The following is a 13,204-nucleotide window of genomic DNA, read 5'->3' as shown; positions in this document are numbered from 1 at the left end:
TGAACATTAGAATTACGAAACACTTCTGGTGGAGAAGGTGATTTCTTTAAGGTATTTTCCTGGGAGATCAGAGGATTTGAATCACAGATTTAAAACACTGGCCAGGAATGTTTTTAGGCCAGGAAGATCTTTCCAAGGCTTGTGCTACAAGACATGCAGACCTGCAGAGCTGTGTGGATGACTGCAGCTCCTCTTGTGGATGCCAGAGTGGAGGAGACTCCCAGAAAGCCACTTCAACTTGAAGAAAATATTTAAGGAACATAGGACTGATCCGGGCGTCATCTAGGTTTTCACAGAATCACAGAATGCCAGCAGTTGGAAGGGACCTCTGGAGACCATCTAGTCCAGTCCTCCTGCCAGTGCAGCTTCACCTAGAGCAGGTTGCACAAGATGGCATCCATCTGGGTTTTGAATGTCTACAGAGATGGAGTCTCCACTACCTCTCTGATTAGCCTGTTCCAGTGCTCTGCTCCATTTCAAGGAGTGGCTGCAGGTTTGGCAAAATCTAAGGTCCCCATTAGGAGGTAGAACAGTGTGTGATACAGTAGGACTGGGCAGCTCCCAAAGCTGTTGGTGCTTCGCAAAGTTCTGGACCAGCCCACCCTCCTGTTCACTGATACCAATGAATTCTTCCCAGGTGGGACAGCTGTGTGCATCAAGGAATACAAAACATCCTATAGACACTGGGGTGCTGATTTTGTTTGATAGTGTCTAGAGATGAGAAGGAACACAAATGAGTGTCCTAAAGATTAGAAGAAGATAAGGGAGAGGTCAGGCATTCACTGAATACTTTGCATTTTCATCTCATCTGCTTATCTTGGTCCAAGAGCTGCTAAATCTAAGGCAGGTTCTCCAGATTTTTTCTGTTCAGACCTCTTTGGAAGTATCCTTGCCTTTGTGTGTGTTTTTTCTTCACAGAGAAAGTAAAAGCTGGCTTGATTTTTAATATGCAGTTCAACTGCAAGATTTTATCAGCTTTGTATTGTATTGAGCTGCTTCACCTAGATAAGCACTGCCATACCATGGAAGGCAACAACAACAAAAAAAAAATCCAGCTTTTCCATTCTCCTTCTGGAACTTACTCTCTGAAAGCTGACTTTGCAGGCCCTGAAGAGATCACGTTACTCTAAACAAAGCTCAAATAATCTACTTATTGTTCTAACCCACAGGTATTCCCCTTCCTCAGACATGGCCTGCAGAAAAACCAAGCAGCTTAAAGCTGGCTCCCTTTTGAAGCTGCCAACACCTTGAATTTACCGTTAAAGGTGCTCACATCAGGACACCATGAAACCAGGTAATGTTAACAGGAAAGTGGAGTTAATGCAAAACAAATATAGCCTGCAGGGAGAGGAGAAGTCTCTTGAGCAGGGTGAAGCACAGCAGTAACTTATAAGACAGAGACTGGTGCTCTGCCAAGCCTCATGGGCAGCACACCATTGGTTTTGTGGCCTTTACCTCTAGAGGTAAGGGTCTCCTCCCTGCAGCTGAGCCATGGAAGCAGCACAGAGCTGTTGGCACAGCCCTTTCTTTTCTCTGAGACAACACTGGGTTAGGGAGCCTGATTATAGAGTCACAGAATGGTCTGACTTAGAAAAGACCTTTAAACATTATCTTGTCAAAGGGTAGGTAGGGACATCTTTCACTCAATCAGGTTGTTCAAAGCACCATCTAACCTGACTTCGAGTACTTCCAGGGATGGGGCATCTCCAACTTTTATGGGCAACCTGTTCTGGAATGTCAGCATCTTCATCATAAACAAATTCTTCCATATGTATAGTCTAAAACCTACCCTCTTTCAGTTTAGGTGGCTACAGGTTCTGTCAAAAAGCCTCTCTCCATCCTTGTAAGCCCTCTTTAAGTACTGAAAGGCCAAAATAAGGTCTCCCCAGAGCCTTATTTATGCTAAAGAATCTCAGTTCTCTCAGCCTATCATCACAGGGGAACTGTTGCAGGCATTTCACCCCCATTAAGAGGAATTACCCCCTTTACAACATCAGCTCTGCCAGCTTTCCAACCACCAGTGCCCAGAGATTCCTCACCCAGAAAGCAAAATGCCCCCAGACAGCTTTCCTGAAGCACCCAAACCCACTCTGGGGCTACTGATGCTCCGCAGGAGGGGTGCTCTGCCCCTGCCACCAGTCACCACCTCCTCAGCCTCCAGAATGTCTTTCTGTCTTCTGATTAATTCTCCAGATGCAGCTGCAAAGGGAAGGGGTTGGGGGGGGCGGAGCCGCGGTTCCAGTAACACCACACCCCCCCGCAACCTCGGTATTTCCATCCCCGTCCAGCCCTTTGCCCGGAGCCGCCCCGGCGCAGCCGCCAGTGGCTGTGGGCGATGGGGGGGGAGTTGCCCCGTTGCCCGCCCCCTCGGTGGCGCGGCCCGGCCCCTCGCCGGTGCGGGGGAAGCGCGGGGGGGTGGCAGGCGGTAGAAAGGGCGGGCGGCCGAGCGGGGAGGCGGCATTTGCGCGGAGCAGCATCGCGCAAAAGGGCTGGGCCCCGCCGGGGACGCAGGGTGCCAGCATGGCTCTGGATTTCCTGGCGGGATGCGTCGGCGGTGAGGACCGATAAATAAAATAATTAGCTGGGGGGGAAAAAAAAAAACAGGAGGAGGAGAAAAAAAAAGGAGAAAAAAGGGGGAAGGAGACAAAAGGATGGAAAAAAAAATAGAACGTTTTTTAAAAAGCGGAAAAAAGGGTGGGGAGGAAGGGTAAGAAAAGATGCGGGAGTGAGCTGGGAACGGCGCTTTTATTTTGGGGGTGGAAAACAGCGCTGGGCATTGGGGGCGATGAGCGCGGCAGGTTGGGGGCCCAGAGGAAGGTCTCGGGGGTCCCTGTGCTGGAGGGGGGTGCTGGCTGCCCCTCCCCGAGATGCTGGGAAGAGGGGCGGTGAGGAGGGAGGGCTCCCGGGGTTAGCGAATGGGCAGCAGCCGGCTCGGGGACCCTCTGACCTGAAAACATCACTTGAGCTTCTGCGTGAGGAGGAGGAGAGAATACGTATGCCCGTCTTGCTCTTCCCTGTATATCTGCTTATGGCCGCTATTTTTAGCATTTTTAAAATTGTGTTCAGGAGATTTACTCTCGCGTCTTTTCAGTTATTTGCGTTTGCTGTTCTCGGCGTCAACCTCGGAAACAGGGTTTTGTTGCCGTTTTGTGGGCGTTTTGTTTTGTTTTTTTTCCCAGCTTCTCCGATATCCTCCTAGTGACCCTTGCCTTGCCGGGAATCCCCCGTGGTCAGTTCTTTTCATGCTGAGCACAGCGTACCATGGCTATTTTTGTCACTTGGACTATCTTGCCACTCACTGTGCTGTCCCCAACCAACTGCTACTAGTCCATCCTAGAGTGGGATTTGTATTTCTGCTACATCATCGGGGGGAGAGGGAGAGACATTAGCTTTCTGCACAAATGTGAGAAAGCCATAAATGGATTGAACTACCAGTTTTGGTTCACAGAAGCAGGGGGACAGGATTCTGGCTTCAGCTAGTCTTTGTGGTTTTCAGTGCAAAATGCCTGTATTCGGATTAAACAGTGTAACTATTAGGCTTGCATGTAAATGCTAAAAAGGTCTTTACGAGAATAAAGCAAAAGTTGCATGGTCCCTCTGCAGGTGCTACCATCAAATCTGAAGGCTGTAGGCAGAGAGCAGGCATTTTTTTTTTCTTCCTTTAGAGAAGCTTCCATGTTTTCTCTGCCTCCTCAGAGTGGCAGGTACATTAAATATTTTGCTTCAGAGGAAATTCACAATTTCTGACCACTGGACTTGCCTTGGGCTGGTGCCAGGAATCACTGCTGAGCATCCCATATGGCACGCTTTGTAGTCAGTCAGTTCAACCTCTGCCTGAGGCTCTGAAGCTTAACTGTAGCATAAAGGCACCTAGTACAGGCCTGAAGGGCTGAACTATAGATCTCATCTTCTCTGTTGATAGGATGTTCTTTACCTGGCCTACAATTAATGCTGCACACTTATACCTTGGGCTGGTGCTTGTGGTACTGTAGCCCCAGACCCAGGAAGAAAATTGAATCATAACCAAGGTATTTTTGTTTCAGGTGCTGCTGGAGTGCTGGTAGGACACCCATTTGACACTGTTAAGGTGGGTTGATTATGAAATACCTTTGGCTCCAAATAAAAAACGAAGTTTTTCCCAGGAGTGTGGGAGGAAAAAACATCCCCAGATACTGTAGGAGCATAAATCTGTGCTGGAAAGCTTGGATTGAGCCTCCCAACCACTGTTTATAGATTTGCAGTCTCCAGCTCTTCAGAAGATAAAAAATTCTTTGTATGTATGATTCAGCCCAATAACATGACAAATGTTGGCCTGAACTGCAAGTTTGTCGGTGCAGTAAAAACACTGTATTTGAAAAGACAACCTTGTATTTAACTTAATTTTGTTCTAAGCTTGCTTCCCTGCAGCTGTTCATCACTAACTGATAAAACTGCCTCTCCCTGCAAAACAGGGAGGAGTATGTTTGTATGTAACTCAAACATACTTTGTGACTGGGATGAAAATTTGTTTTGTTTCTGTCTCAAGCTCTGCTACCTACTCCTCAAGTCATTAAAATTTGCTAGCCAATGGATATACCTGGATAAAAATCCACCAAATGAAACTTGCCTGGGGACTTCTTCTTCCCTTTAGTTATCATAATACATTTTTATAACTTTCAAGGTTAAAATTGACTTCCTGATAGTCACTCAGCTGTATGTATTATGCATACTAAGGGTAGCTAAGACTTAGTCAAGCATAAGATTTGAAATCTCCTGGAGGGTCCTTAAGTCCTGACTCCCAGGGCTTCAAGCCCATTTTTCAGAATGGTTTGACAACTTCAGTCTCCTCTTGTCAGCCTCATTCAAAGTCTTGCAATGGAAGAAGAGGGGATGCCAGTATATTCCCTGTTAAATAAATATGCCAGATCACTTGACTGCAGCAGATAGCATGCCACCCACTAGAGCTATATTTGGAATACCTCTACCTTGCTGAATTTAGATATGCAAAAAGCTGAGATAGTGTTACTGAGGTCACCACCATATTCTGTATTCTAGCACATAGTTAACAGATTTTCCAAGATAGCAGATATAAGTCCCTGACCAGTCAAGTGCAAGCTGCTTGAATTGTAAAAACTGTGTGTTTCTCACAGTGTGGTGAATTTGACTGTTAAGTAATCGGGCTGAATTCTAGCATCAATTTTCGGGAATTATCCAGACTTGCACATTTTTTTTTTTTTACAGTGGTACAGGCCCAGCTGTCTTTTTCTCTCCCCTCATCCTGCCAAGTTTTACATGCTTAATTTAAAGTGATGGGTCATTTCACTGAAGCCAAAAAAACAGCTAAAATGCTACGCCCAGACTAAATTTAAGAATGTTTGGGGTTTGTTTTTTTGTTTTTGTTTTGAAGTGGATCATATTGTAGTGCATGAAACTAAACCTTAAAGTGTCTGCAAAATCAGGGCTCCCATGCTAGTTCAAGCAAACCTGTTAATCTGAAATAGATGTTTGCTTTAGAAAAGGATCTTGCTTTACAATAGAATAGTTTGTTTCTGGATGGCTTTAAATGTTTTATGAAATCCAGTATGGCACACAGTATTTTCATATGCATTAGAAAGTGGTATAAGCATTTACCTATTTTTTGCTAGAGAAAATACTGATGTTTTAGTTATTAGTCACCACTGCATGTGGGAAAACTAACACTATAACCTGTCTTTAAAAAAAAAAAAAAAAAAAGGCATTGCATAACTTGTTGTATATGTGTTAAGAATTAAACCTTTTTCTAATTTTGCAGTGTTTAAAAAGCTAGCTGGTAGCCACCATAGACTGTAAATTTTTAATTTACCTGAACAATGGGAAAGCTGCTTAGATAAGCTAGAATTTCACTTCTGTCTTAGCTTTAAGTTCTTTTTTTTTGGCCTGTGATCAGGTTTCACAAAGCGGGGAGGGGGATGGTTGGACACACAGGGGGAGATTAAGATGGTGAAGTCATCCTGTGAAACCTACAGCTGAGCTGATCTCAGAACCGGCAAACTCCTTATCCCTGGTTTGTTGATGTAATGTATAAAATTGCTTTTTTGCTTTTAACTGCCTTTACTTTCTGAGCTAGGGGCTGTCTTCATTAACAGCAAAAGTGTTACTTTGTTGTAGATGACAGATAAGCCTCATCACGGGAGAGTTACCTAGTAAGTATAGCCCAGGTGAACACTTCTGTTTCTCTCAAGTCTTAATTTATTCCCAAATGTATTAGTTCAAATAAAGATCTAAAAGACTTATGAAGCTTTTTTCCTTTTTAGTTTTAAACTGCTATGTCCCTCTTCTACAGCTATGGCATGGAGGGGTTTAAAGAGCCCTCTTGTTTGTTTTTTTTCCTTTTTTTTTTTTTTTTTTTTTTTTTTTTTTTTTTTTTTCCCCCTTCAATTTTTAATTGTAAAGTCTTATTCTGACCCTTCTTTCTGGTATGCATTTCTGGCTGTACACACTTCCACAGAGAGAAGTTCTAAAGTAGAGACTCAGGAACACTTTTTGAGATCTCATCGACTACATATCTTTGGAGAACATTTTCATTGCTCAAACACATCTAAATGGGTTATTTTGCACATTGACAGTTTGGACTGGTTTTGGGGTGTGGTAGGTTGGGTTTTTTTTTGCTTAGCCTTGTGTACCTTTATGCAATTCTTCAGTGATGGGAAATCAGTATGTTACTATTGGACCTGAAGCCTCAGTAAACTGGTTTCAAATAAGAATAAAGCAAGAATATTGGGCAGTTAATAGACTACAGAGTTGAATTTTACACATGATCCATCCTTCCTGTAGTTTCACACACAAAATCACTTCTTGAAAACATCATTAAGAAATAAATCAAGAAATAAAGTTCAACATGCATTCATTGCCTTACCTGGCAGTTTGCCAGCGCAGGTACCCCTGTATGGTCACTGCTGTGCTCAAATGAAAGAGCTGTTTTTCAAGTCTTAGACCTGGAGTGTCAGTAGTGTATGAATGGTATCCTACAACAAGACTTAATTGGTTAATATTTCACTAATTACTTTGACAAAAATAGTGGGAACTGTATGCCACGAGGAAATTTGACCTATACACAGAATACGAATAAATCTAAACCAATAAAAACAAGCATATAGAAAAGTTAAAAGTGAAAAGGCTCCTAAGTTGCAATTCTCCCAAAGCCAATACATCTGAAAGCTCCCTGATTTCACAGACGGGGTTTGAAACAATAGCAGTAACTTATAAATGGAGTAAAACCTTAATTTTATGTAATTCTGACAGCTTGCTAAGATTTATGACTTGCTTGTCTGTCTACTTCTTGAGCAGTTTTAACAGTTTGCCCGCTTCCCAAACCTCCCCTTGAGTAACAAAGGATTAATTTGCTTTGAATCCTACTATAACCCTACTTTTAACTCATGTTTTAAATCCCTGCTCCATCTTGGAAGACCCGAGATGATCTCAGCCTCACAGCCTGGATAGCTTACCCTAAAAAGATACGGAAAACAAAAGTTTTGATTTATAAAATATAAAATGACATGTTGTAGAAATAAATACAAAAACTACTGAAACTATAATTTTTTTTGCCTAATCTGAAAATAGAATTTTGACAAACCACCTCATGGGTCTTTTATTGTGATGGTGATGTTTTTGTTGCCTTAGGGAAATCTGGGATAAAAAGATTTTACAGTCAGGAATATCTCGTATAGACTTGGCAACTTTCCCTTTTGTTCAGAGTTAAGCAGTTTTTTTGCCCTGGAGTTGCAGCAGCAGCATGAAATGATTGATAAGCATCCTTTCTGAGGAACATTGCAGCCCTCCATGCTGGAGATCAAAGACAGATTTTTAGCTTCCCCAGCCCAATGAAATTTATTGAGGTTATTGCTGTGCAGGATTTGGCATGAACTAGGTAGCTTTGAGGCTTTTTTTGGTTAGTTTGAAATGTATTGAGGAAAAAATAGCAGGAAATACTGAAATACATTTTCCCATTAAACGATAAGAAAAGCATCTGGGCAATTGGCCTGTCTCCTAATTTCAGCATTTACAATAGCTTCTATCTGCCCAGCAGATACAAGTTTCAGTTTTGGAAACGTTAACTGATTTACTCACATAAAAGGTTTGAAACAGCCATATCCGCACAAATTGCTTGCATTTAGCAAGTTTAAAAACAAAAAATCAATAAAAAACCCCATACAAACAAATTTAACAGGACAAGTGGCTTTTTATTCTTTACTTATGCAAAATAAGACATATTAAGAGTCTCTTAGCAGCAACCCTCTGGAAAAAATCAGATCTCAGTGAACAGTCCCAAGTCTGGTTGTCAGAATCACTGGGGAAGGGGAAGTGTTGAAAGTTTCCATGCTTTTACAATTACCCTTTTTTCATCCTTGACTTGTAAATAAATTTTTATAAAACTGTATCATATTTGCATAGATAGTCCTTAGCGTGAACAGAAGTATTCTTGGCAGCTAAAGAAAGTACTTACTGTAGCCAGTAATTAAAAACTTCAACTTGAAATTCTAGATAAATGTACCCTCTTGTACTTTCACATAGTGTTTTTCTGACATTCACAAGAAGTTCATCTTCCTCTCTTCATATTTTCGCCCCCCAAAATTAATTGAAAACACAGAATATTTTAAATTATTTTGCCACATATGGCAGGCATTTCAGTGTCCAGCCTGTGCTCTTGCCTATACATTGCTATAGAAAAATCTCCATCTGTAAAAGACACTAGTTTACCAATTACGCTGATCTTGACATACAAATTAGTATCTTATGCAACTTTTTATAGGTTCGCCTACAAGTTCAAAATGTAGAGAAACCTCTCTACCGTGGGACCTTCCATTGCTTTCAGTCCATCATAAAGCAAGAATCTGTAAGTACAAAAATATTGCTTTGAATATTCTGTATCTTCACATGTTTTGCATCTTTATATATTTTGAATCGGGTGGGAAAGCTATTAAAAAAAACCTATCAAAATTGAAGATTCAAAGAAAAGCATGCTCTGAGACCGTCCTGAGCACAGGGCAGATATTGTAGCCAGAAGCTTTCCATAAACTTTGTGAAGATCATGAAGTTGGAAGTTGGTATTTTGAAGTTATCTTTTATAGTAAGATGATTTACTTGGATACCTAATTTTCTGAGAATCCGAGCAGTCTGAGTGAGCAATGAGGGGGGGGAAGAGAGAGAGAAAAAAAAAAGCATCATTCTGTTTGGTTTTAGTTTTGGGGGTTTATTTCTGCTATAGCTTTACAATCATACCTCAAAGGGAGGTTTTTAGGCTTTTATCTACATAAGTATAAGATTTACCAGAACACTTTTCTTTGGATGATCTAAGATTATTTTTTTAATGTACTCAGCAAAGCAATGAAATTATTATTACAAAGCAAGATGTTACTGACCTTCTGGCTGCTGTTCTTTAAGGTAGAAGGGAGAGCCAGAAAGACCGTGTTCTGCAGTTTCAGGAGGTTATTAACACCACTGTTAAAAAGGGTTTTTCCTTCCTTCCACTAGGCTTTTGGACTCTATAAAGGTATTGGGTCACCAATGATGGGACTTACCTTCATTAATGCACTTGTGTTTGGTGTACAAGGAAACACACTTCGAGCTCTCGGAAAAGACACTCCTTTAAACCAGTTCCTTGCAGGGTCGGCAGCAGGGGCTATCCAGTGTGTCATCTGCTGTCCCATGGAGTTGGCAAAGACGAGAATGCAGCTTCAAGGAACAGGTGAATACAAACAAAAAACAAAGAACTACAAAAATTCTCTGGATTGTTTGATCAAAATCTATCAAAAGGAAGGGCTGAGGGGTGTCAACAGGGGCATGGTCTCTACGTTCATAAGAGAGACTCCAAGCTTTGGCTTTTACTTCCTGACCTATGACTGCATGACCAGGTATTTAGGCTGTGAAGCCGAAGACAGTTATGTTATTCCCAAACTGCTGTTTTCTGGGGGGATGTCAGGAATCGTGTCCTGGATCTCAACCTATCCTGCGGATGTGATCAAATCCCGGCTCCAGGCCGATGGAGTCGGAGGCGTTACACAGTACAATGGCATTTTAGACTGCATCAGAAAGAGTTACCATGAAGAAGGCTGGAGGGTGTTCACCAGAGGTCTTACTTCTACACTTCTCCGTGCTTTTCCTGTCAATGCAGCTACCTTTGCTACTGTCACTGTGTTCCTAATGTATATGAAGTCAGACGACAACCTTCGTGATTGTGAACCAGGTCCAGTAATCCAGCAGCCTTCCAGTTTGTGAACCTTATCTGTTTGGTCTCCTGATCCAACACCTGGCTGGTTGGGTTTTTTAAAATGTAAAACAACTTGACCCACACAAGTGATGTAAAATTATGCTATCTGTATAAAGAATTCCTAAATGTGTCAAATTAGGATTCCATTTCATTACTTGTATAAACAGCATATTGCCTTATTAAGGACTTCATATCTAGTAGCATCCAAGTAAGATGATGGGGACCTGCCTTTAGAAAGTACTGTACAGTTAATATTGTGGGTCCAGAAGAGGATCTGGAGGATATCGAAGCACCAGAAATCAGGTTTTCTTCCACCCCTGTTCTGAATGACTGAGCTGAGTTGAACATAGCATGTTTTCAGGAAAGAAAAGGTCTTTTTGTATGTAGAAGGAGTAAGTATAGTCCTCTATGGTGAACTAGTGGAAGGATATTGAATGTTGGAGACATTTTGCAGGTAACCCTGAACTGTTCAAGACATGGACTAGCATTCAGATTGCCATGTGTTTTAATTTTCCTCTGCTTTTATATGTCAGTGGTTTTAGTAGCATCTTTGTTCATAATAGCTTGATAAAAAAAAAATAAAATTCTTAAGTTACTCCCTTACCCTTACCTTTCAGCTTTGAATAAGAATCTTAAGCAAACAAACCTAGCATCTACACTTATAGACTTGTTCCTTTAAATTTCAAGACTTGTAAAGGCTTAGGAAAACTCAAAGCTAGTAAGATTGATGTTACTTGCCTTCACTTTTTGTTTGATGGGTGCAGATTGTATTGACTAGGTTCAGCTCAGGTAGACTGATCTCTGAAGTTAATGCAACTTTTTTGTGCCCTTTCTCCCAGCATGCCCCATAGCAGCCAGTGATGTACCGAAGTCAAAGTCCTACCTGTGGTATTGCACAAAATGTTTGTGGGTGCAATGTTAGCTTAGCAGCTTGAAGTACTGTAGGAACACATACATATTCAAAACTGGAGGTTTCATACCTGGTTCAGCCCATAGAGGTGGTGAAATGGTTGGTGTACAATACGCTTGCATTATGAATTTACACAATACTGATTTTTATGTATTTAGTTACAGTGCTATTGGAAAGAAGAATGAAAAGGTTTTTGGAGAATTTTCTTGTTACATTAATTTAGTGCAAGAGGAACTGCATTAGTTGAAGAGCTATAAATAGCTATTTAAGATACAAAATAAGAACTACACATATTTGGCACAAATAGCCATGAAGAAGTAGTCTGTGTGTGTGAGGAAATATAAATAAATATTCTAAAATATATCAAACTATTTCATTCAGTACAACTTGTTACACTTTCAGATGGGACAAGTGCAATATGTGCTTAATTTATATGAATTTTCTAAAAAAATTATTTCATAGCAGTTTGCACTGTAACAAAATATGCTGGAGAAACCTGTAAAACTGGTATGTCTTTTTATACCTTGGAGGTATGTTGGATGTTTTAGTGCCTACTTGCACTGAGATTCAAATTGAATGTTAAATCTGTATACAAAGCTGCATATGCACAACACCCCACAGCAAAGACCATTTACACCTTTGTACAGTAGTTATTGTATATGAAACTGAGGGAATAAATTTTTTAAAAATTTTGACTGGTTCTTGTGTTTTCCTCATCTGCTTCTTTGCATTAGATCTGTTTGCAAGAGGGTAGGGTTTCTGGCTTTTGCCTGAAGAAACTTGTTCCTCATCTGCCTTCCATGCACCAGCAGGAAGGGCAGTGCCTTGTTCTGGCTTACAGTGTATCAGTTGAAGCAATGAAAGGAATGTGATTGAACTCCTGTCTTCAGCGAGTACCTCACTTGAAGATACTGAAGGTAGTGAGAACAGTCCTGCTGTTAGAGCCAACCAGCTGGCACCACACTTGGAGCGTTCATATTCTGCATGTATATTTGATTTAAGCAGTGCTCATCAACACCAAAGCTGCACAACTGCGTAAGACAAGTCTCAGGCTCCTGCAGAGTCACATCAGAATCAAGTACCAGGTCTGCCAACAGCACTATTCATCCCTGAGTCAGAAGCATGGTTGGCTCCAAGATGCAGAAGTTTAGCAAAAAAGTTGGTTATAGTTTTTTGTTTTCAGCCCATACAACTGGCCCACAAAGAGCATTAATGCTCCAAATAAATAGCTGTGCAGGTAGCAGGATCATGTGTTATGACCCATGAAAAAGACCTCTCATGGCTGGAGAGAGGTTATTTCAGGTACTGGCTCCACTAATTCATCTTCCTAAAGGGTATTCATCCACTTAAGGGGTACGTGACTGAAAGAAACCCTGTTAGGCATTAGCTCATTGGGTCAGAAAAGGGAAAGGCCATCAACCACTTCAACTGTAAGGAGGGGCTGTTCCAGTCAAGTACCTTGTGTTCCCTCAGCAGGATCAACAATGTTGAACTATAGCACAGAAACAAATACTTGGAATAAGCAAACAGTCTCCCTAACAGACAGTAACATTAAAACAGAAAGGACTACACAATGTTTTACTTGAAATATTGACCAAAACTTTCTTTCCAGAAATTCATCCATCTGGAACTTAAAGAAATCATCAGTAGCAGACACAGGAGGTTACTCAGCAAGCCTAAGAAGAGAGTAAAAGCCAATTTTCAACCTAATCTTATGCCAGTTGCCTGAAATCTGTGGGACTCCAAACTATTAAATCAAGCTAGACAATAGCCTCACCCTTTCTAAATGATTCAGTCCCTTCCTGATAGATTTTTGATATATCAGCCAATTTAGCCAAGTCAGACAGACCCATATGCAGCCTCCCCAAATCCTTTTTCTCACAAGCATTGTGATATGGGGTAGGAGATGCTCTATTAATACCTCAACAGCTGAAGAAGGTAAACCTCACCTAACTCTCAAGTTGCCAGGCTCTACTCTTTCTTATGCTTCACCTTGCTACTGGATGAGCTGCACCATGGTTACAAGTTGCAGCCACAAATATACTGAATTTGAACAAAAGGAAAAAAAC

At 41.3% G+C, this 13,204-nt stretch overlaps 1 protein-coding gene across 2 annotated transcripts; it reads left to right on the top strand.

Moving 5' to 3' along the window:
• The first annotated feature begins 2,379 nt into the window (after window positions 1-2,379).
• Window positions 2,380-11,827, top strand: SLC25A29 (solute carrier family 25 member 29). Of its 2 annotated transcripts, XM_030451663.1 has the most exons (5): window positions 2,511-2,554; window positions 4,044-4,087; window positions 6,127-6,161; window positions 8,768-8,851; window positions 9,490-11,827. In XM_030451663.1, exon 5 carries the CDS (start codon window positions 9,523-9,525, stop codon window positions 10,231-10,233), a length of 711 nt encoding a protein of 236 aa, XP_030307523.1. In that variant the 5' UTR covers window positions 2,511-2,554; window positions 4,044-4,087; window positions 6,127-6,161; window positions 8,768-8,851; window positions 9,490-9,522; the 3' UTR covers window positions 10,234-11,827. The 2 variants fall into 2 exon arrangements, with proteins under 2 accessions (XP_030307522.1, XP_030307523.1); XM_030451662.1 differs by lacking the exon at window positions 6,127-6,161 and having other exon boundaries at window positions 2,380-2,554.
• Window positions 11,828-13,204: the final 1,377 nt, after the last annotated feature.

Source organism: Calypte anna, chromosome 5A (genome assembly GCF_003957555.1).
Source record: "Calypte anna isolate BGI_N300 chromosome 5A, bCalAnn1_v1.p, whole genome shotgun sequence".
NCBI lineage: Eukaryota > Metazoa > Chordata > Aves > Apodiformes > Trochilidae > Calypte > Calypte anna.
This window is presented reverse-complemented; position numbering and strand designations above follow the sequence as displayed.

What these genes read in the sequence shown, in the direction of transcription:
- SLC25A29 (XM_030451662.1), top strand. Translation starts at nt 2,521, where the DNA reads ATGGCTCTGGATTTCCTGGCGGGATGCGTCGGCG. An exon ending in CCTGGCGGGATGCGTCGGCG is followed by an intron (nt 2,555 to 4,043) that starts GTGAGGACCGAT and finishes TTTTTGTTTCAG; the next exon opens with GTGCTGCTGGAGTGCTGGTA. An exon ending in ACCCATTTGACACTGTTAAG is followed by an intron (nt 4,088 to 8,767) that starts GTGGGTTGATTA and finishes AACTTTTTATAG; the next exon opens with GTTCGCCTACAAGTTCAAAA.